Below are 21,780 nucleotides of genomic sequence, written 5' to 3'. Positions count from 1 at the left end.
CAAGGGAGAACTCGCATTACCCAGAGCTGAGCAGCAGATCCATGTGTGTGTTTTAAACCAGACTGTCACTCAGACTGTTTTGCATTACGAGCCTTCAGTCTTGCTCTGGCTGTCGACTGTTAAGCTCTGAAATACAGAACTCGAGTGCCAAGTTTCCACTTTTCTTCAACAGCCGGGATCCACTGGCAGCCACTAGGTATGGTCAGACTTTGGCAAACCTGAAGGCTGTGGTCATGAGTGAGTCAGAATGATGTCTCGTACTCTTCCAGTGATAACCAGGACACTTGTGCCTCTTGGCTGCCAAGCCTGCCTCCTGTAGCTGCCCTGCTTCTGCTCATTGCCACCAGGTTCACAGCAAGGGTGGCAGGAGAGCCAAGGCCAAGCGATGACAACTGAAGTACAATCAGTGTTTTTATCTCCTCAATATTTTGATTAGCAAAAAAAAAAAAAAAAAAAAAAAAATAAATAAAGGCACCAGATTTTTTAAAAGCCATGTGACAGTCCCACAGGCTGTTATGGCTTTATGCAGTATTGAATAGCTCTGTATGATCCAAGAGCATCAGTGCCATGCTGGGTATTTTTCAACAAGTGATTTCACAAGATGGGAATTGTACCTCTGACACACTCAGGGCAGACCCATGGGAGTCCCTACCCTGCACAATCATCTGTGCTGATCATTCCGACTGCAGTGCTAACATGGAGTATGTTTGTGGATTTGAAAATGCTTAAATCTGAAGGTTTGGGGCTTGTGGTTATTGGTCACATCTTTAATGATACCCCAGTGCAATGATATTAACTATATTCTTGCCTGATTCCTATGCAATAATTGACCGTGGCTATCACTGGAAGAGTACAAGACATCACTCTGACTCATTCATAACCACAGCCTTCAAATGCTCCAAGACTTGGAAGGAACCTCCTGTGAGCTCCGATTCTCCTCATGCCCCAAAAATTGGCAGTTTTCCAGGGCAAGGCTGCCCTCATGGATCTTGTCCCAGTTGGCACTGCACACTGGAAGAATATCTCACCCTTACCTTGCAGGAAACCTGTTGAGGACACCGGTCTCCAGATTAAAACGTTTCAGATTAGGGGACACTTTTTCCCCAATACAGACATTTTAGACCAATTCAGCCTCTCAGCTGTCACATGCTCACAGATTGTTCGTATCCTCATTTTTACACATACCATTCCCAATTGCGCAAGAATGACAACGAAGATTCCAAAATTCCCATTTTTTTGTTAGGTTGCTTTATTTATGCTTCAAGTTGATTTGAGCTGTGTTTGTTCTTGTTACACTGAGCTGCACCTTGAGCACCCACAAAGAGGTCCAGCTCCCTCAGACCAGATGCTGAGATATTGACTTATAGCAAGTGATAATCCAACCCTCGTTTTCAAGTCCACATTACTTTTAAATTTGAGGTCCTCCCATCTGACAGAGAAAGGTTTTTCCACAGTGCTAATACAGGTCAGCAAGTAACAGGGAGAGTAAGGACTGTCAAACCCCGACTGGAGTCCCGCTAGGGATGCACAGACCAACTGAAAGAGATGTGGGCAGGGCAGATCCATCCCAGCCGAGCAAAGCTCGCAGTCAGGATGCAAGGTGCAACCGTGTGTGGGAAAGGGTGTGGATGTCCTGGCAAAGCAGGGCATGGAGAGGAGCAGGTCGGCACGGGGAGAAGGGGAGCAGGGCTGGGGGGAACACGCTAAGCCTGGAGCAGGAGCTGCAGAGAGGGCGAAGGAAAAGGGGGGGAGCAGGGAAAGGAGGCAGGGCAGTATAAAAGCATCCGACACGTACCTCTCCCGACACAGAGCGAGGGGGCGAGAAAGTGGGTCTGGAAGCAGCAGCAGGCAGGAGGAGCGGCAGCCGCTTGCAAACACGCACGCACGGTGGCAGGAGAGAGTGCGGCGCTACCCCTGCCAGCCCCACGGCACCGGAGGAAAGAGAGAGGAGAGATGGAGCCAGGTATCCAGCTCCCCGGGAGGGCAGCGGGCAGCTGGAGCTTTTTGCAGCCCCTCGACCTCCGCCCCCTATCCCATTTCCCACGGCTGAGCCAGGGGGTGGAGAGGGGGAGGAAGAGGGACGGGAGAGGGAAGCTGCAATCTGTCCCTTTTCCCCCGGGGAGCTCCGAGGGCTGGGAGCCGGCGGGGGTCGCGGCGCGCCCCGGCCCGGCGGGGCGGGCAGGGCAGGGCAGGGCAGGGCAGGGCAGGGCGACGCCTCGACGGGCGTCGGGAGGGGAGGGGGGAGCGGCGGGGCGGGCGAGGACACGGCGGCGGCAGCGGGGGAAGCTGGTTCAGGGCCACCCCCATCCCCGTGCGCGGAGGGAGGCGATAGCCCCGAGCTCTCTCCTCCCCTCGGAGCGTCCCGGCTTCCCCGCCATGTGAGACTCGTCCCCGGCTCCCCCGCCTCGCTCTCCTCCCTCCTCCCTCTCCCTCGCACACACACTCCCGGCTCCCCCCGTCCTCGCAGCGCGTCCCCGCCGGCCGCCGAAACCCGCTGCTCTCCGCCGGCCGCGGCTCCCCGAGGCGGCGGGGGTTCGGCCGCCCGCTCCCTCCTTCCGACGGCCCGCGGTGCCTCTGGCTTGCAGGGCTGCCCGCAGAGACGCCGCCGGCCTCGGGTACCTGCCGCCCGCCGCCGGGCAGCGCCGGGACTCTGGCCGCCGCCGCGGCATCCCGCCCCGACGTGGCTCCGCCGTGGTGCGGCGGCCCCCGCTGCTGCTGCTGCTGCTGCTGCTGCCGCCGCTGCCCCGCGCCCGCCGCCCGCCCCAGCGACGCCGAGAGCGGCGCGGTCCCCGCCGCCCGTCCCGCGGCTCCTGGGGCCGCCGCCGGGGCCGCCACCGGAGCGGCCCCGGCGGCCGCCGCGGCTCCTCCTCCTCCGCCTCCTCCGCCTCCTCCGCGTCCGCCGCCGCCGCCGCGGGGCCCTAAAGCCGCCCGGCTCAAGAGGATGGTGCGGCTGGCGGCCGAGCTGCTGCTGCTGCTGGGGCTGCTCCTGCTCACCTTGCACATCACCGTGCTGCGCGGCGGCGCAGAGCCCCACGCCCCCACGGGCGCCGGCAACCACAGCCAGCGGCAGGTGAGTGCCGCCCCGCCTCCCCCACCACCCTCCGCGTCCCCCGGGGCCGCCAGGGCCGGCCGGGCAGCGCGGGGCTGGCCGAGCTGACGGGAGCCGGCGCCGTGCACCTGCTCCGTCTGCCTCCTCCTCCTCCTCACGCCGCCCGCGCCTGTCCCGATCCCAGGGCTCCCCCGCCCGAGGGCTTTCCCCGGGAGCTCGCGGGGTGTCCCCCGCCCTCCTTGGCTTTACGCTGTCGGGGCAGCGGTGGCGGAGGCAGAGCCGCTCCGGCGCCGCGGTTCGATGCCGTGCGGGAGGCGTCGGGGCGGCTCCCACGCGTGTTCCCGCAGCGGACGACGGCCAGCGCACCTGGGGAGCCTGTGGGGAAGGCAGGGGATGGGAGCAGCCGTGTCAGGCACGGCGTGTCCCAGCCAGGGCATCCCTCCGTGGGGACACAGGGTGAGAGGGGAGCAGATAGGTGCATGAGGTGTACGGTCTCGGGAAATACTGGAACTAAGTGTATGGCTTTCCTTGGAAAGCATCAAGAGACAGTCCTGAAATAGGCAAGAAACTTAGGGTCATAAGTGCTTGTGATGTGAAGGACAGCGTTTGTGACCCAGCTGGCCCATGCCAGTCTTTTGAAAGACTTCTCCCATGAAACTCCACTGTGTATTATGTCCGACAGAGGTGAAGGACGTTTTTTTGTTCCTTTTCGGTATTTTCGCAGGTCATTCTTTTTATTCAGTATCACATGCTGCCATTCATTTATAATACTTGGAGACAGTGATCAAAGCTGCAGAATCACCAACATCTGCGGACAAAGCTTGTAAATCTCTGGTCACTTGCATGTGCCTTGGCTATCCAAGTGGCAAAATAAAATCAACTACCAAGTCATGCGATAAATTGACAAAAAATGCCATCGCTATTATCACCATAAATTTATGTAAACTGTCCATCATCTAGGTAAGAATCACAGCACCAGCAGACTATAAAAGCCAAGGAAAAGTCAGGAGAGTGCAGGCTGTATTGATCACTGTACGCATGAGATCCCCAGCTGGTGGTCCACAAAATGAACCCACTAGCCACAGGAGGGAACCCAGAGCTGCAGGCTCAGCATCCCAGTCTCAGGCTGGGGTCAGGTCCCCCTAACTCAGAAAACCTCCTGCTGAACTTGGTGGGAGTCCTGCTTAGGCGTGCTGAGCCGTGCACCGCGGGTAAGGCCCCACCATGCTGTCGCTGCAGTTTTATCACCGGCTTGACATTCCAGGATGTTTTTTTTTAATATCTGCAAGATTTCTGGTAATAATGTTTTATAAATGATGCTTTCTTTTCTCATGGGCACCGGGAATGCCTTTTTAAATGATGTTCCTTGGAAAAGTAAATTTGGAGAGGTTTTTTATGAGGTGTTTGCTATCATTAGAGTAACCCTGAATTTGCCTTTTCTTGACAGGCTTGTAACTTAATGAGAGAAACATCTGGGCAAGTGGGAACTCTGGGTGATGCCATTTCCCTGAGGAGCTCCTTTTAGAGCACTGTTGTAAGGTTAGGGTGAAACGAGGAAAATCAGATAATTATCCTGGATTATTATCATTGTAGTTGGCTGTCTCATGAAAACCTCATGATTGTTGACTTCAAGAATTTTTTCTGTTCGGTGATGTTTTACAGATTACCTTAATAAACTCCGTGCCTTTAAGCACCGTGATAGCTTTAGCAGTTCATATTTTCATAATGTTTTGCCATTTGTAGAATTGAAATTCTTATATACTTCCCAGCTCCATTGATTCTGCAGTTATGTATTTGAGAGACAACATCTGTACAAAACATTACGGGGGAAAAGGTATTGATTAGAGCAATTGGTTAAACAGATGGAAGTCTATCAATTTTCTGGTTTTGTAACTTCCAGGGATTCTTTTGCTACGTAGATTCTATTGCTTTAGAAAGTTGCACTTAAGCAGGCAGATTCTTCCATTCAGAGCATCACAATATAAATCTCAATGAGAAGCTTGCACTAGGATCTTCTGATTTTGGCATGTTTCGGGCTGTATCATGGCACGTGCTGAAGTAAATGCAAAGATCCTAGTGCACTGCACTCACAGGGAGGGAATCAGTGTGGGAAAGGAAACTGCACAAACTCAGACTTGTTGATATAATAAGCACTTAGACATCTCTCAGGGTTTTTCTGTCCTGGTACTTCTGTGGAGAGGAGTGATTGTGAGAAGTGAGTAGATCAGTGTTGCATTTGATGAAATTTCACTTGAAGAAGTGTGGCAAATCCAGGAAAGAGTAATCTTTGCAACAGCTGTTTATTAGACATCGTTCGATGTGGCAAATTTGTATCAAAAGTCCCTGGCAATTATCAAACGGAGGATATGGTGTATTAGTACTTAGGCAGTCTGTTTGCACAAATGAGGTAGTCAGAATTGGGTCCGTTTTTACATATAATGAATTCAGGACAAATCCTTAGTAATCTTAAAATATTATTGGAGATTTAAATAGTCTAAAACACTTGTAAGCATTTGAAGTCTGACTCAGTAAGAGAGGAAGAGCTTCTTTTTCTCCCATCCCTTGGTCCTTTAAATAAAGGAAGGATTTTGTAGGATAGTTTTTTCTTTTGGTCTTTCAGTTGGGTTAACCCCTGCAATTAATTGGACTGAGAGATGAAAGAAATATAGAAAAAAAAAAAACATTCCACCCTAAAATTAAGCCAGTTATTTTCCCCCCTGCGCCCTTGTTTTTTTTTCCCTTCGGTGCCCTTCTCCATGCTCTGTGTGTCTCCAGAGATTCCAGATGTCTGGGATTGTCTTGTGCTGCTGTGACTGGCTGTGGAGGAGCAGCAGTGAGGAGAAAATCCCGATGTACTCCTGGGGTCCTCTTTGGGATGGGTGAGGCACAGGCTCCCTTGGTTCACTGCTGTGGCAGTGGTTGCTGGACCTCCACGTGGCTGCATTTTCATTCTGCTGCTAGAACTGGGTTGTGGCAGGGCGAATGAGCACAAAATGGGAAATCCACATTGGAGCTGAAAAGTAGCTCAGTCTTGAGTTATGAGAGAGAATCAGCCTTGTGTTTCCCAGTCAGATTTTATTCCCTTTCTTCCATCTCTTCTGACAGGAAAAAAATATGGAAAACTGGGAAGGGGAGAGATTTTTTTCCGCTGAGAATTCTACTAGGTCTAATTTAATTATTATCCAGAAGCTGTTCTGGAGCATATTTATGAAATAAAGAAGTACAAACTTTCTTTTCTGAAGAAGAGCAAATGAAGCAAATGAATTAAGAGATGGAAAAAAGCAGCTTGGGTATGTTTTTATCTTTTTACATAGTTCTGAAACCAAGGGAAGGCTTGAACATAAATTTTGGAAGACATTTTTAATACTTTATGATACTCTAAAATCTGTGCTTTCATTCTGAGAGAAAATATTTCATCGTGAAGTTTATCCCCTTCACTTCTTATTTTTCCACAGCAGGCCTTGCACACCAAGAATAACAGTGTTCCCACACCAAGAAAAATGACCTTGTAAAATGCAGTAACAGAGCCACCAACAATATATGCCATAGCACATGAAGTCAGATTCTCCACTGCAATACTTGCAGCAGTATTACATTAGCCTGAAACTCGGTGGTTGTGCCTAAAACTGGAGCTGTGTAAGAAAATTTGAAAAGCAGCACAATGCTGTAAACAGATTTTTTTTCCCTTTTAATCACCCTGCTCCTGCTCTTGTCCCTGTCTTCAATAAGTGTGCAAGCAATTACACCATGTTGGAAATGCTCTCTGAGCCCTACCAGAAAAAACATTCTGCTGCTGATAAATGGTTGCACAGGAGCCGCTAAAGTAGCCCTTTACAGGGCTGAACTCGTAATTTCCTCCCAAGATCCCCAGTTCAATGCCATGAGTAGTTTAGCAGTGGTGTGCTGTCTGCTACCTTTGCTGGGGTACATTTCAGTCCTTTCAGGGCTTGTGTGTTCTTGCTGACCCTTGTACTGCATTCAGGCAATTTGTAAAACTATTTCCAGTCAGATACAGTGGCATATTTCAGCTTTCTGGCTTCCTCAGTTAAGTAGGACTCAAGCTGTTTACTTTGGGAGCGTTTTAGACTTGGGTTTTTTGAAGCTAATTTGAGCTCTGGAGTTTTACATTTGTTTTGCTCTATTAGGAACTGATCATCTAAGTAATCTTTGAAAACCTGTCGATTCCACATTCTGCCCTCTTGTTTTCCAGACTGCCTTTAGCGTGTTTAAGGTGCCAGTAGTGAATGTACATTGTATATTTACTGTGAACCCTAAATCCTTCTCTGCCTTAAGAGACATTTATGCATGAATAGCTTTCAGAGCAGGTGGCTTGTGAATTGGCCAGGCTGATTCTCTGTAACCCAGAATCTCTTTTGGTGAGCAGGTTCCTCATCACAGGGGATGCTGTTTTCCACTTTTTGGCAGTGACAGTGAAACCTGCCTGTTCTCAGCTTTTCTGTGTAGATTCTTAACTGAGGCTCACCCTTTGGCATATGTACCTCCAGTACCCTTTGGCATATGTACTAAGATTTAGCAGTGGTTTAGACCATGTGTAGTTCATTCTCATCTCCCAAGGGAGGGGACTGTGAGTGCTCTTTAGTGGTTTTGCTGTTTGGCTGTGGCTTGTTCCAGGATCCAGGGGGAAGGAAGGGTGATTAGCTTTACGTGTGCTGCTGCTGCAGGCATGGAAGCAAAGGATAAAATGGGAACCAAGGGTGAAGGGTTGCTGCACTGAGCAGAGGACCATTTTGGGCACCCCTGGCTCCCAGGAGAGATTCTTTCTCCTTTCAAACCCGGCTCTCAGAAATCGCCAAAAAGCATTAATTAAACTTCTCTTCATACCTATCACTTTGATTAATTTCATAGTAAGCTAAAATATCATTGGTGGGAAAGTCCTACACCCTCAGGGTAGGATGTGGCATGATCTTAGACTACTGCAATAATTCTGAACAGGTATCCAAGAATATTTTAGGTATGGCTGCAAGGAACAATATTAGGCAGGTGTGAAGGTAACTTCCTGAGTTAAATTTTACCAAGATGTTTGGATGAGGCATATTTTGCTAAACATCTCTTAAGCTCAACAGCTAACAGTCATTGTATTGCTTATCTTGGATCATCACTGATAAATACCTGGCATTAAATCACAAGGTGCCTCTCTGTTTTGTCTCTGTAACTATAAATCAGAGCAGTTTTTTCTTTGTGCTTCGTACTGAAGAATCTCTTTGAGTTATTTCTGTTTCGAGCAAGATTTAGGATTGTTTTCCAACTCTTTATAGTATTGGGCTATTTGTAAGAAAAAAGCAGAGTGTGTGTTCTAAATTCATCCTGGGCCATCACAGTGTCTTCATGTTCATTCCCATGGTCCTGGAGCCAGACACAAAACACAGTGGCTACTACAGGGAGAGGTCCAGTGACATTCCTCATTTTGCTTTTCTCTTCTCTCAATTGATCTTTACTGTGCTCTGGGGCTGTGTGTGAGGGCAAAGGGGTTAAAGAGAAACCTGCTACCAGGGACTTGAGCCCTGTGGGTGAACAGAACACTCATGGCATGCAAGGAGTGGTAGGTTTGAAACTGGCTCCTGGGCCAGTCTAGAGATGTAGTGACTGCCCTTGGTGAGAGTGGAGAGGCCAGGTGTGGGTACAGAGATTCTGGATGGAGCTGCATTGGTACTTTCCACTTTGTTTCATCTGCCATGGACAACCAGCACTAGTTCTGGAGTAGCTTTTATTTTTAACTCTTGTTGATTGTGTAGAGAAGTTTGTTCTACACAAGAAGAACACAATTGGTCATGGAAGTTATAACAGTGATACAACCCCTTGCTTTTACCTGATTGGTACAAAACTCTCTCCTTTGCTTCTCCTGCTTTGGTTGCCAACCCTTGGGTTCAGTCCCATTTCCCTCTTCTGTTCTTTCCTAGTGCCAGCTGCCCACAAAAAGAGGAGGCCTAGAGCTGCAGCTCTGCTGGTGGCCTCAACAATTTCTTCATCATTGTGCTGTGTGGTGCTGGTCAGTGTGTACTCCCCTGTGGTTTGTAACATCACTGTTATGACCTTCAGGTAGGTAACAAAGCCCAGGTACTTGGAGGTTCAGCATAATGAGCAGTTTGACACCTTGCTGTGCTGCAGAATTCCTTTGCTGAGGGGACATCTATTTAACCAGTACAGGTTATGTTGGATGGAAATTGGGAACTGTGGTTTGAATTCATCATTGTTCTTTTGTCTCTGCTCATATCTACAACACCTCTATATCAGTAATCAATGCTGAATTGTTCCAAAATGGTGGAAAATTCTGTCAATGAAAATGATGAAAGAATTGTCAATAAAGTGGAAACACCGGCTGTGTTATGTCACAGCATCTGAGAACTTCATGGAAAGTGAAGTCCAGCTAATGATGCAGACAACGCAGGCTTGAAAACTTTCTGAAATCGTTATGTGATAGAGATGACTTCTGAAAACCCAGTCATTGCTAGGTATTCCAGTGGGAAGAAAAAGATCAGTTTGAAAATCTCTTATGTTTTCTAAGATGCACTGATTTGTGAACTTTTGTGCTTGAGAATTTCTCCTTTGTTTTCCTTTATTATGTAAAAGTGCACGGAGTGCAAGTAATGCTAGGAAATTATTTTGCCATTCTTTTCTTATGCTTGCATTCTTCTGCCTTAGTTTAAAATCTTGAATACACTCATATTTTGGATATATAGATAGACAGTTGAGATGTTTCCTTACACAAGCGTAAACCTAAAAAATTGGAGCCATGTAGTTTTGCTTGGTTCTTACATCCTGATTTAGCAGCCTTGGCAGGTTTAACTGTCAGCATCGGTTGCTTTATGCTCTTCTGGGTGTTTTGCCAGTGTTCCTTGCAAACAGATGTGGTGGTACCTAGTTCAGCCTCACTGTTCTCTTCACTGTGTTGGTTAGTGCTTATTTAGTCCTTTTATAATGACTCTTACCTTGCTGTCTGCTTTAAGACTACACTACATGAAAGCCCTTTGAATTGACTGAATTCAAAAATCAGACAGGTGACTTTTTAAAGGTATTATTTTTCAGTGGTGTCTTTTTTCCCCTTATTTTACTTTAGTTGTCAACCCAAGCTTATGGAGGTTGAGGTGTTCCAGTATTGTATAGCTTGTGAGCAACGTGCAGTCTCCAGCCTGAATAGAGGCACTGTCAGAAATGAATAATAAAGAGTAACTTTAAAGTGAAAAATACAAAGTGCTTCAGTAAAAGGCAGAAGGAAGCACTCGATGCAGTGGTTACTGTTGCACTTTAAGACTTGTAAAATTGTGCCTATTTTACAAGTTTTAAAGACAGTAAATGCCAGGCTAAATTCATAGTCCAAAGCATAGAGATGAATAACATTTCCAAGAAACAGCATAGTGAGCTCACTGGTACATCAGCAAGAACAGAATATTTCCAGTGTTGGTATTTCCATGAACTTTCTATTTGAAATACCAGAAAAAGAAAGAAAACAAAGTGAAATGTAACTTATTATTGTAATAAGGGATGGCTCACCACAGTGGTCACTTCTGTGGCACCAGAATGCTTGGTTAGAGGAGCTGGTGTGGGCGTTGGTAAGCAGTTCCTTTATCCTTTTGTCCTTGTTTTTCAAGTGCTTAGAGAACTCATAGCCATGGGTCATATCTTTTTTATTCCTCTCTTCTAGCAGTCTAGCTGGACAAAAGCAGGCCTGGAGTTGTTAATCTCTAAGCCTTTAATGTAGGAAAGTGTTCCTGAAGATGAGCGGGAAAAATCAGGGATGAAATCTTTCTCTCACACTCTTGGTGGAGTCAGTGCACATTGAAAGGCAGGAGTAGTTCAAAAATCCCTTGGCTTTTATGCTTCTGTGCTAGATCTGAATTCTCAGTGTGCTTAAGTTGACCTCATTCCACTGACTTCCACAAAGCAAGACAAGTCAATGATTTATGTCAGCTGCAGGGCCAAGATCCTCTTGACTATGAATCTTTCAAAGCTCAGTTTTTTCACAGAACTGATAAGAACATAGCACATGTCATCAGGACCTCTGTCCATAAAGGTGAGCTGGGCCCTGGCATGTGGCTGTCCTCATTTTGCATGAATTAATTTCCATCTCTTATGTTTCTTTGCACTGAAAAATCCAGGTGTTTGTTCCACAGTAGTTCTTCTTCCTTGGGAAGATGAACATTTCCTCTTGGCCAGCATGGTTGTTGAGATCAGTTCTCATTACAAAACCAGTGAGTTCTCTGTTAGCATCTTTAAAAGACAAATAGTGCCCCATCTGTTTCTGTCACTGGAACCACGCTAAGAAAAGTGGATTCCTCCTCTTCTAAGGAGCCATCACTGGGTCCTTGTTGTCCATGGGACAGGTTTAACTTCCTGAGTACCCCTTTCAGGCATCTTGCCCTTGCATTCTCATTGAGTTGGGCACTCAGGTACTGAGGTTGGGCACTCAGTCGAAACACCTCCTCGAATAGAGGAATACCCAGCAATGGTGAGCAGGAGGTGAAGTCCTCGCACTGAAGGAGATGTGCTGCAGGCTGTGATGGAAGGAGGTAACAGCACAGAAATTGTAACAGAAATAACAGGGAAGAGGACCTAGTGATAAGATTTTTTTAAGCTAGTGCTTCAAAAATTAGTTACACAGCTTTGGTATCTTTACTGCCTTAAAAGTAACCCAGCAGTAGCAGTTTTTGCTGGAAGAAACCGTCATTACTCCGTTGGAAACAGTTGCTAAAGTTTATAAAGATAAAACATAAATTTGCTTAGTTTTACCTGCTATATGCATCAGTGCAACATTTTAAAATAAGTGTGAGATTGGTCTCGATATAACATTAGTAACCAGATATCTACTGATGTCTGTTTGTACAAGCTACCCAAAGAAACAAAAATTATTAATAGTTTAAAACAGAAAATGAAAACCATAGCTGTATAGCATAGATTCTGTAACACCCCACTATATTTTCCTCATTCATCATGTAAATTGTTTATGCACTATTTAATTTCATAGCCAGAAATTATTTCTCTTCTATTTAGGAACATGAGAGCAACAAAACTGCCGCTGTCTTTAATGCCTGCTGATACAACTCTCATGTGAAAGTGCCTCTGGAAGTTACCTCAGTAATCAGACTGGAGTTGTTTAAGATGCAGTCTGTATATCAGCATTTTGTACTCCTGATTTTAAGATTGTCTGCGCTGAAGAAGTCTGTAAAGACTCACTGCACAGAGCAGGCTATAATAAAGCAGTTAATTATTCTTGTGCCATGAATGCTGCCATTACAGTTTATTTGAATGACACTGGTATTCTGTCTTAAATATATCGCTTTTTATTAGTTGGTTGAGGTATTTTTTGAAAGCAACTCAATATCAGTCATGGGTATGCATCTTAGCTAAACTATAACCTAGCCAGTCCATGCCTTTTGCCCTGTGAAGTGCCCGGAGTTTTTCAAAGCATGTAACCACAGTGATATTTTTATAAAGGAATGTTCACCTCATGGGATTTTTTTAAGGTGTTCTATTTTTTTTTTCCAAGTTACAGCTTCACTTTATTGTACATGATGTCCAATAAAAAAGATATATGTCTGTGATTGGACTTTGAAAAAGGGCCATGGTGCCTATTCCATTTAAAGGGAATGAAGTCAAGCAGTAAATTTGCTGGTCGCTCTTTTCATATTGACTGTATCTTGGCCAGCAGTTGGTCTTTGATGTTGTAACAATAGAGCAAAGGCAGAGGAGGAGGAGGATTAGGACCTCCATAATATAAAAACAAGTCTGCATTCATCTTGATTTTTATAGAGCACAGTCCCTGTCTATTGGAGGTTTGCAGTATAGGCTTAATGTTCTGCAGAAGAGTACGGCAACTTTAACATTTGCAGGTGGCTTACAATTCATCCATCATTTCTCCTACCATCTCTTCTTAATTCAGTTTGTTTAGGCATTCAGAATTTGACTTCTTCTATTTTGTTATTCCTTTCTACAAGAGGGAAACAAATGTTTGTCAGGCAGGACAGAGCTTCTGGGGTATTGCTTTCCATTTTGGGGGTTGATCGTCACGTTATTTATTAAAAGCTCACTGCAGCTGGCCAATAGAGTACCTTGTGCTTTAAAGTCCAGGCTTTATTGGGAAAGAATGAGGGACTTGATATGTGTGTGTCTAACATTTGTGAATATATTTCTCAAACGGGACCCAGGGTAGCCACACTGCCTGGGACTTCAGGTGTTTCAAAAGAATAGTGACAGAGGTTTCAAATGAGATGTTTAGCCTGGTAGAGTCCTGGAGAATTTTGATGTGTATTGAAATGGTAGCAGCAGTAGCTATCAATAGGAGGAAAAGGGTCATCCATTTCCTGAAAATGTTCAAGGTACCACAATGTGCTGAGTGCTGGTGGGAGCAGATAGGCTTCAGAATGTGAGGAGAGCTTGGAAAGAGACAAATAATCCATAATGTGCCATTGCAGCTGTGTGTGCAGCATGGCAAATGTGGAAGGCAGCATGAAGGGAGTGTTGGCAGGGATATGATGGCAGCAGCAATGAGCCTGCTGCAGGGGGATCCACATCAGAAGCCCAAAGGCAGCTCTTAGGAAACAATCTGGGGCTGCATCAGGTTAAATTGCTTTACTGCACCAAATTCCAGTGGCTCTTGCTTAAGGCATGATCCTGAAGTCCACTGACAAGGCATAATTCTGGGGAGTTTGTCTACCAGACTCCAAAGACACCTGTCCCAAGGAGGAGAAGGGGTGAAGGGAAGATGACAATCCATGATGCATGTGACAGTTCAGCACTTGATTTAGGGTTGGATCCTGTGCCTTCTAGGTGTTCAGGTTCGACCAATGAGTCCAAACTCATGAACAAGTCCCTGCTTGCCAGCTGAGCTGCAGTAGCTACTTAGATGTCTTATTTCACCTTCATCCTGCACAAAATATGAGGTGACTTTATATTTTTAGTAACTCAGCACTGAGCAAACAAACCCTGCCCAGAGCTCTCATAAGGGTGACAGCAGTCTGTCCTCAGAGCAAGCGCTCCGTGGTCACCAAACACGTGGCTTGTCAGTGGGGAGTCTGGTTTTTAGTTAACATCTACCATGATGGCCATTTTCTGCAGCAGACGTAGCGAGGAAACGTCTAGTTCAGAAAATGCACACCTTCCATTTCTGTGCTCAGTTCTGTGTGTCCTACATCAAACCCAGATACACAGTATTGTCTTGGCTGTTTCTGTTTTCCTCAGCTGCTGAAAGCAAACTACATCAGGCTCAGCCAGTATAAGGTGAGAGTTCTGGTTAGTTAGAGGCATCACCTAGTATTTAAAAGGGTTTGCCCTTGAGAGATCAATAGCTCTGAAAAAGCTGCTGAAATCCTTCAGTGGATGTGAATTTCATTCCTGCTCTTCTCTGATGTGGCATTCATGGCATTTTGAATCATGTAAATCAAAGCTGCCTTTCTCACCTACCCATCCCTTTTTCTTCTTCTATGAGGATCATTTTTTCATGTTCTTAGGAATACAGCTTTGGCTGTCTTAACATCAAGATAAACTCATTATTTGCATAACATCAGAGTAAGGGTGAGATTAATACCACCTCTCTGATTTTTTTGTCTTCCTTTGTCCTAATCCTACAATAAAATACAAGAGGAGTATGCAGCTGAAATCATGTGTTTGCACACATATGGACTAAGTGGGGGAAAAGAGATGCCTGAAACGCCCTGCTACCATTGATAAAAGGAGCAACAATTACATTGTTATATTGGGCTATAAATCCCATAATACTACCATGACAATTATTGCAGTTTGATTGTGAGAGCTGTATGAGGAGAATATATATATATATTTGTCTCTTTAGCAGAGTTAAGTAGCTGGAAGTGAGTTCTGAGCCATAGCCTTCAGTGTCTCTGCTGGTTTTGCTTTGGGATCTCTCTTTGTATAGAGCTGTTCTCCCTCTCTGGATATGGCTTATCCATTAGGATCCCATCTCTGTTCCTTGCCAGAGGAGGTAGGATACACAAAACTGAGCTTCTTATCTTTACTCTCTTACCTTGCTGCTGGGGCTAATCTAAAGATGTTGGGCTGCTGGGACTAATCTAAAGATGTTTTTTGCCTGCTCCCCATACACTTTATTTACAGTGGAATCTGGGTGGCTTCAGGCACATGCCAAGACTATAACAACTTTAAAAAATAAAACCATTTATCCTAAAAATAGTTCATAACTAACTAGTGATCATGGGGTGGAAGGGAGACAGAAATGAAGATATTTTCATTTCACGTAAGTGTCAGATTCAAAAGCATCTGCCTTGTTCAGTGCATGTATGGTATTCATTTCCTGTCTGCAGTCAATTGGAATGCCCCCCGAGTCGTTAGAAATTGAAAATCAAGTCATGCTTCTTTAATCAGCTCTAGGAAATAGCCCCCTCCCTATTTGTTCCAGAATTTATATATACATGCATTGAATTCATGATACAAAAAGCCCACACTTCTCTCCAGGGCACATCCTTTCTCCCCTCTTAGACAGAGAAGAGTCTTCACAGTGCCTTGCCATGGTGTGCTGCCTATCAACTCACTTGCTCTTCTTCCCCATCATGTCACTGGAGGGAGGCCTTTCTCCTGTGAATCCACATCCTCTGGTTTCTTGATCTGGCACCCAGGCAGCTCAGGGAGGTGGAGAGAGCATGATGTCCACTGTTGATGGCTTGATATGAAACCACAGCAAGTGTTGCCTCTGTGCAGATGCCATATATGATAATTACTTGCAGTTCTCTTGTATCAATCTCCAAAGTTTTCTGAACAGAGAAGGTGAAGCTGTGCACTTGAAAAGGTATTTCCCTGCAGGAGCTGAGCTGCGTGGTCCTGAGGTGCTGCTCAGATTTCTGCTGCTGTTTTCTGTAAACTCCTGGGTGCAGTAACCCCTTCCAGCGAGTGTTGCGAGGCACATGGTGCACAGATATTGAAGGTGGATAAACACTGCCTGTCCTCTGCCTTCACCCTCTCACTTCCATCCAAAGCAAAGTGAGTATTGGCGGGGAAGGCAGCTAAGGGAGAGGCACATAAATTATCTCGCAGCCATTTGATGGTGTGTGTGTGTTTTGAGCACCAAGACTAAAGTGATTTGCCTTTTTTCAGGCACAGAAGTAGCTTTGCCAGAAGCACAGGAAACATCATGTTTTTGGAATATAACACTTGTCTGCTTTCTTGCTTTCCCGTCATTAGCTTTTGCTTATGTGATGAAGTCATCATGTAACTTTTAGTCCACGGGGACTAAACACTTTCTAGTCTCTAAAAACATCTGCCAGTTAACACAGCCAGAGTCATAGACACTTTTGAAAGCATAGGGTGGATAGTCAGTGGCATTTGAGAGGAAGACATGGAGGCTGGGAATAGCTGTTTCTTGAAAACTAACAGCTGAAAGCAACTTTGGAAATTAAAAAGGCTTCAAGTAAGGTTACTCTTTTAGCTAGGGAGAGATAAAAACATCACTTATTAAAGCTGGTTCACCTAGTGTAATCCTAGCCCTAATGATTTATTAGAATAAACTTGCAAAAGGACATAATTTAAAACTCAGGAAAATAACTTGAGATGTATGTTTGTTCTCTTTCATTTACACTTATGTTTTGTGTGCTGACCTGCAAAGCCTGAAAAAAGGGTTGTGTACAAAAAGTATTAATAGCCTGAATTTCTTTTGCAGTTTTGATTGCAGCTTGAGGCAGCTTTTCCCATTCTGTTGGAACCTAATGTGTAAATTATGATGCAGACTTCAGATGATGGGTGAGATTAAACTAGTTTAATTAAACTTAGCAATGGTATAAGTAAATTCTATTTTATAGCTTTATTTTACTACTGATTTTATGCAAGTCTTTAATAAGGCCTAAAAAGAATTAGAACTTCTAAAGAATTTGCATTTTGGCACCACAGGTTACTGGTGTAGAATACTTGGGCTACTCTTCAGCTGTACCTTTGCCTGTTCAGCCATTCAATCACTATGTCCTGTGTGGAGAGCTCAGCCAGGCAGTGATTACAGGGAAATCTTTAGAGTAATGAAGAATAACTAAATGTTTATCAGCAGCTTAGGCAACTAGAAGCAAAATTTGGCACTGAGCATCCATCAAAGCCGTACACAATTCAATTCTGTATGCTTGGCTGTCCCCTGGATTGCTGAGCAGATATGCTGAAGAACAAAGCACCAGTGTTGTGCTACGTTAGAAAATTTGCAAAAGGGCCTCTGTTTTTTTCCAGCAGACATTGAGCTGTAATCACCACCAAGTTTCTATTATCAAAGTGTTTATATAAACTGGCAGTTCTTCACCTCTAAGCTGAACCATACTGTTTGTATTTTCCAGCTGAATGAAAACATGAAATACAAGCAAACAACAGAGCATAAAAAACAGCCGTGATGTGAAATGTGTGTCCACAACATGTAGCAAAAGGTTGCCAGATCTGAGTATAATATGGTTGGTTTTCTCCTTAAGCTCAGAGTTAAAAACATTGTGTGCCAGAACCACTCAGATGTGACCCACTGTTTGCCAGGGCTGTGGAGGAGGAAGGAAGCTCAGTGAGCAAAACTCCCAAGCAGAATCTGAATGAAGGCTGGACCAAAGCTTGACAACTGCAAGTGAATAAACTGGCTCAGTAGGGGAAGAATGGTGTTAGAGCTACTCTGGCACTCAGGAGGTATCAGTTCACAAGGTTAAACGAGGCAACAGATTTTCCTCCACTGCAGAGGGTCCTGATGTAGTGTTAGCCACGTGTCTCAAAAGAGCTGCCTGGTGCTTCCTAGATGTGAAGGGGCCCTCAACCCTACAGCCTGAGGATCTCTGCAGTCCTGGCTACACATTCAGTCATCAAGGTTTTCTGTGTAGCAATGAGGGCGACACAGACACGCTTGTAGTGTAGAAACCCTAAAATTCAAAAGCTGTGATTCTGTGATAAATATGCCCAGATGCTTTGAGATCCTGGTTCTGCTGGATGCAGCTCCTGAGAGATATTACAGCACATGGCAGACAACCAGCTGTAGTGGCCTGGGTGTGTAGTGGGGCACCCCAAGCACCTCACTTTGCCACTGGCACCCAGCATCTACAGAGAGCTCTTCCTCAGCAGTGACTGTGGATTGGTGTCTGCTGTGAACTTCCTACTTGCAGCAGTGTTTGTGACTCCCTCCTGTTCTTCACAGAGACAAAATCTCTTCAAGAGCCACGCAGCCCCTGAAGCTCGTGTGTCCCAGAGCAGTACACTGTGGGGTGACTGGATTTAGTCTGTCCATGGCCACATAGTCACACAGGCAGATGTACTACAAGTTAGAACTGCTCACACTGTCATTTTACCAATTTTGCTGGAGAATTGGAGAATAATAGAAAACTGCTAAAACACAGACTATGATTAACAGAACTTTATTATTATTATTTTATTATTCTTATTATCATCATCATCATTATCATTATTATAATTATTATAATCATTATTATAATGATCATTATTATTATTATTGTTATCATTATATTACCAACTGTTTTCAGTGATTCATCTTTTATTTGCATGATGTTTAAAGCAGATGCTCTGTTTTGGACCTGCTTAGTGAAAACAATTGTGTACGTACAAGCCAATGCCATCTGTTTTAAATTATTTATTAGCAGTGATTATCTAAAATGCACTTTCTATTATTGGAACAATTAGTTTGTGCAGTTTTCTAAAGATAAGTAAGGTTTTTCAATTTACTGCTATATGTGAGTGAGGGGCAAGCTCATTTTAAGGAAAAATTTAAATGTCTTAGTAGCAGAGTGGTTGATGTAACACCCCTCTGGTCTCTGACTTCCTGTCTGACTGCTTGGACCGTATGTGGCATTAATCATAAAAGAATCTTTCTCTGTGTATCTCTGATAATGTTTCTCAGCTGTTACCCTCCCTGCCTGCTCCTTTAACATGCCTGATAGGTCCCATGATGTTTATACTTGTGATAGATGAAAAACATAAATAAACTCCAGGAATTAGATCACCCAAGTTCATTACACACAGTCTTGCATCTGTGGCACTAAGTGTCTCATGTAGTATCCTGGTCTGTTACTCAGCCTCCCAGGACTGGTTAATTTTAAAGTGATCATTTAGCACTAACCTGAAAACCCACGACAGCCTTCAAAATGAAAACAATCTGTTTGGGCAGGTGGGAAATGAAACCAGTCCTAATGGCTGTAATGGTTTTCTGTGAAGGCTTCAGGCCTCATTGTCTTTGATAGCAATATAGCATCTGTGAAGTTTCCTAATAAATAAAAGTTCTTTGTTGCTGGTGGCTGAAGATGCTCTACAGGTGCATCATGAAAGTGAAGTGACAGACCCTCGGTTTTCAATTCATGACCCCTTGTCAAGATCATTTTACAAGATATTTCAAAGCAGAATACAAGAAATAAGGAAACAATGTAGCTGCAGCAGGGATTAGTAATAGATGTCCTTGCTCCCTGGAAGCTATTAGAATATAAGTTGTATCCGTTTTCTAAAATCCTCTAAACTCCATAATTAGCAGTGCTTACAAATGTGCCCTTGCTTTGGAAAGTAGGGAGTGAATGAAGGAAAGTAATAAATATGAAGGGGAGAGAAAGAGCAACTACTTCAGAATATTTTGTATATCTACAGTCATTCCTCACTTACCCTCTATCTTGGTTGTTTTTCCAGAACTGGAAACGGTATTAAAATAAGGAAGAGAGGAGAGAGATGGACTCCTTACTTGCCAAACTTGCAGAGAAATTCCCTTTTTCCCCTAGTTCGGTATTTTTACAAGTTCCCATTTCTGTTTAGTTTTTCTGTGGGGAAGAGAAACAGTACATTTCCTTGCACCTCATGTCTATCATGACAGAGGGAGAAACATGATGGGAAGACCAAAGGATGTTAAAATACCTATCTGATTATTGGAGAATTAACCTGCAATATCAAGCAGAACATTTTCCTGCATGCAGGGTTGTTCCTGCCATAGTACAAGTCCCACCTGGCTCACCAGCACTGAAAATGATCCTTACAAAATTCCTGTGAATTGCTCTTCTTTTGTGGTTTATAGATGGATACAAACACATTGATAAGTACTGGCCTATTGCCCTCCCTTTTTCAGAGATGGGTGTTGCAAGGTGTGTTATTCTGTAATGCAAACAATGCAAAATATTCTCTCTCAAGGGTTTATTTTATTGCTTTGTCACTCAACCCATAACAATGGGTTATATGTTCTTGCTTTTATATACTGTCCACACTTGGATCACTCAAAAATCCTATACTGTTTTTGTATTAGGAACTTCTATAATTATCTGATCCCATGGGACTTGCAGAAGTGTAGTTTACAGCCAGTATGAGTAACCTCTTAAAATCATCTTAATAGAAAGTCTAAACATTGTGAATAATCCTTTTAAATGAAGAGGGTAAAAGTGTTTTATCTTAAAATATTTAGAGCAGATGCATCATTTGAGTAAGAAACCAGTGTGCCTGAATAAGAAATGTCATAACTTCAAAGAAACTGAGTCAATAGTTCTGAATGAAGTGACATAGCTTTTAAAGGAAGGCAAACAACACTGTTTTCCCAAAAGCATCAGTAATAAAATTGTGTACACCTAAAAATAAACGGTGTGAAATATAAACATGGGAAATAACGTAAAAATAAGGAAAGCATATCCCCCTCAAAAAAAAAAAAAATCATCTGTTAGCTTTGGAACACAAACCCAATTTTCTTCAGAAAGGATGCTGGCATTGCAATAAGAACACACTTTTTCCTGCTGTATGGGTCTTGGAAGAGCCTTTGCAGAGCTAATGCAGTAGCACAGGGTGAGCATAGTCTTCTTTTCACATGCAGTTCAAACTCACTTTTATTTTGTGGCAGCCTCTTTAATCTTTTTACCAGAAATGCACATTTCTAATAATACTGCAGGTCAGCTTAGATGTGACACCAAGAAGTATCTTCCTGAAAAAATTGACATTCTCTTGATTTTATTAACTGCAAACAAATGTCCGTTCACTCGTCGTACCATGAGCAGATAACTGGAATGATCACACATTCTGAGCGTTTCCACTTGCCTGTGTTGTTGTGCAAGACAGAGGCCCAAGAACTCCTGTCTTGGGCTTTCCTAGTGCAAAAGGGACTGTGGGAGAGAGCAGTGCCTCTAGGCAGAGCACGGTTTAACCTGGGTCATTCCTGCCAGGCAATAGCCAGCCCTGCTCTTGAAGTCAAGCTCCATGTCCCACTCTGGGGCTTGACAGTCACTGCCATCAGAAATGTGTACCTGATGTGTCACTGGGGTCTCTGGGTGATGTCCACCCTGGCCAAGCAGAGCGGTCCATCCTCCCTTGCCTGCAGCAGCCTTTGGGATGGATTAGTTATCTTGTCCTCCCTCTGTTTTTCTTTCCAATGTCAAGCAGCCCCGTCTCACTCGGTCTGTAATTAATGACAGTTCCTGCCCCAAGCAGCTTGGTAGTGGGCCCAATCAGCCTGATGTCATTACTTCACCATGACAATTTCCTAACTAACTCCATGTGATATTCCATCTGTTTGACACTATTAAAAACTTTTTATATAGCCCTTCTTATTGTAGTTGCTGAGGTCCCCTCAAACATCACAGTGAGGAAGGGAAGTGCTGTTATCCCCACCGAGGCACCAGCAGACTGTGACCTGTCAGGATCACACACAGAGTCTTGTCAGAGACTTAAATCTGGGTCTCCAAAGGCCTTGGCCAGCTCCAGCTGCATTGTACGTTAATGTGGAGAATCAAGATGCTCCTGAAGGAACAGACAGATAGAGAAAGTATGGAAACGTATGT

General features: G+C 44.5%; 1 protein-coding gene and 1 long non-coding RNA gene across 2 annotated transcripts in view; one reads left to right on the top strand and one right to left on the bottom strand.

The window, feature by feature from the left end:
* Window positions 1-1,225: 1,225 nt before the first annotated feature.
* LOC110469259 (uncharacterized) lies at window positions 1,226-2,694 on the bottom strand. The gene is made up of 2 exons (XR_004147961.2): window positions 2,620-2,694; window positions 1,226-1,914 (listed from the first exon to the last, which is right to left on the bottom strand). It is a non-coding gene; the product is annotated as an uncharacterized LOC110469259 (long non-coding RNA).
* A 184-nt stretch (window positions 2,695-2,878) lies between these two features.
* Window positions 2,879-21,780, top strand: part of ISM1 (isthmin 1) — a 39,132-nt gene continuing 20,230 nt past the window's right edge. The window contains exon 1 of the mRNA XM_021527826.3: window positions 2,879-3,070. Within this exon, the coding sequence (XP_021383501.1) occupies window positions 2,942-3,070 (129 nt within the window). The 5' untranslated portion in view covers window positions 2,879-2,941. The remainder of the gene's footprint in view (window positions 3,071-21,780) is intronic.

Source organism: Lonchura striata, chromosome 3 (assembly GCF_046129695.1).
Source record: "Lonchura striata isolate bLonStr1 chromosome 3, bLonStr1.mat, whole genome shotgun sequence".
Classification (NCBI taxonomy): domain Eukaryota; kingdom Metazoa; phylum Chordata; class Aves; order Passeriformes; family Estrildidae; genus Lonchura; species Lonchura striata.
The sequence above is the reverse complement of the archived record's forward strand: the minus strand, read 5'-3'. Positions and strand labels throughout refer to the sequence as shown.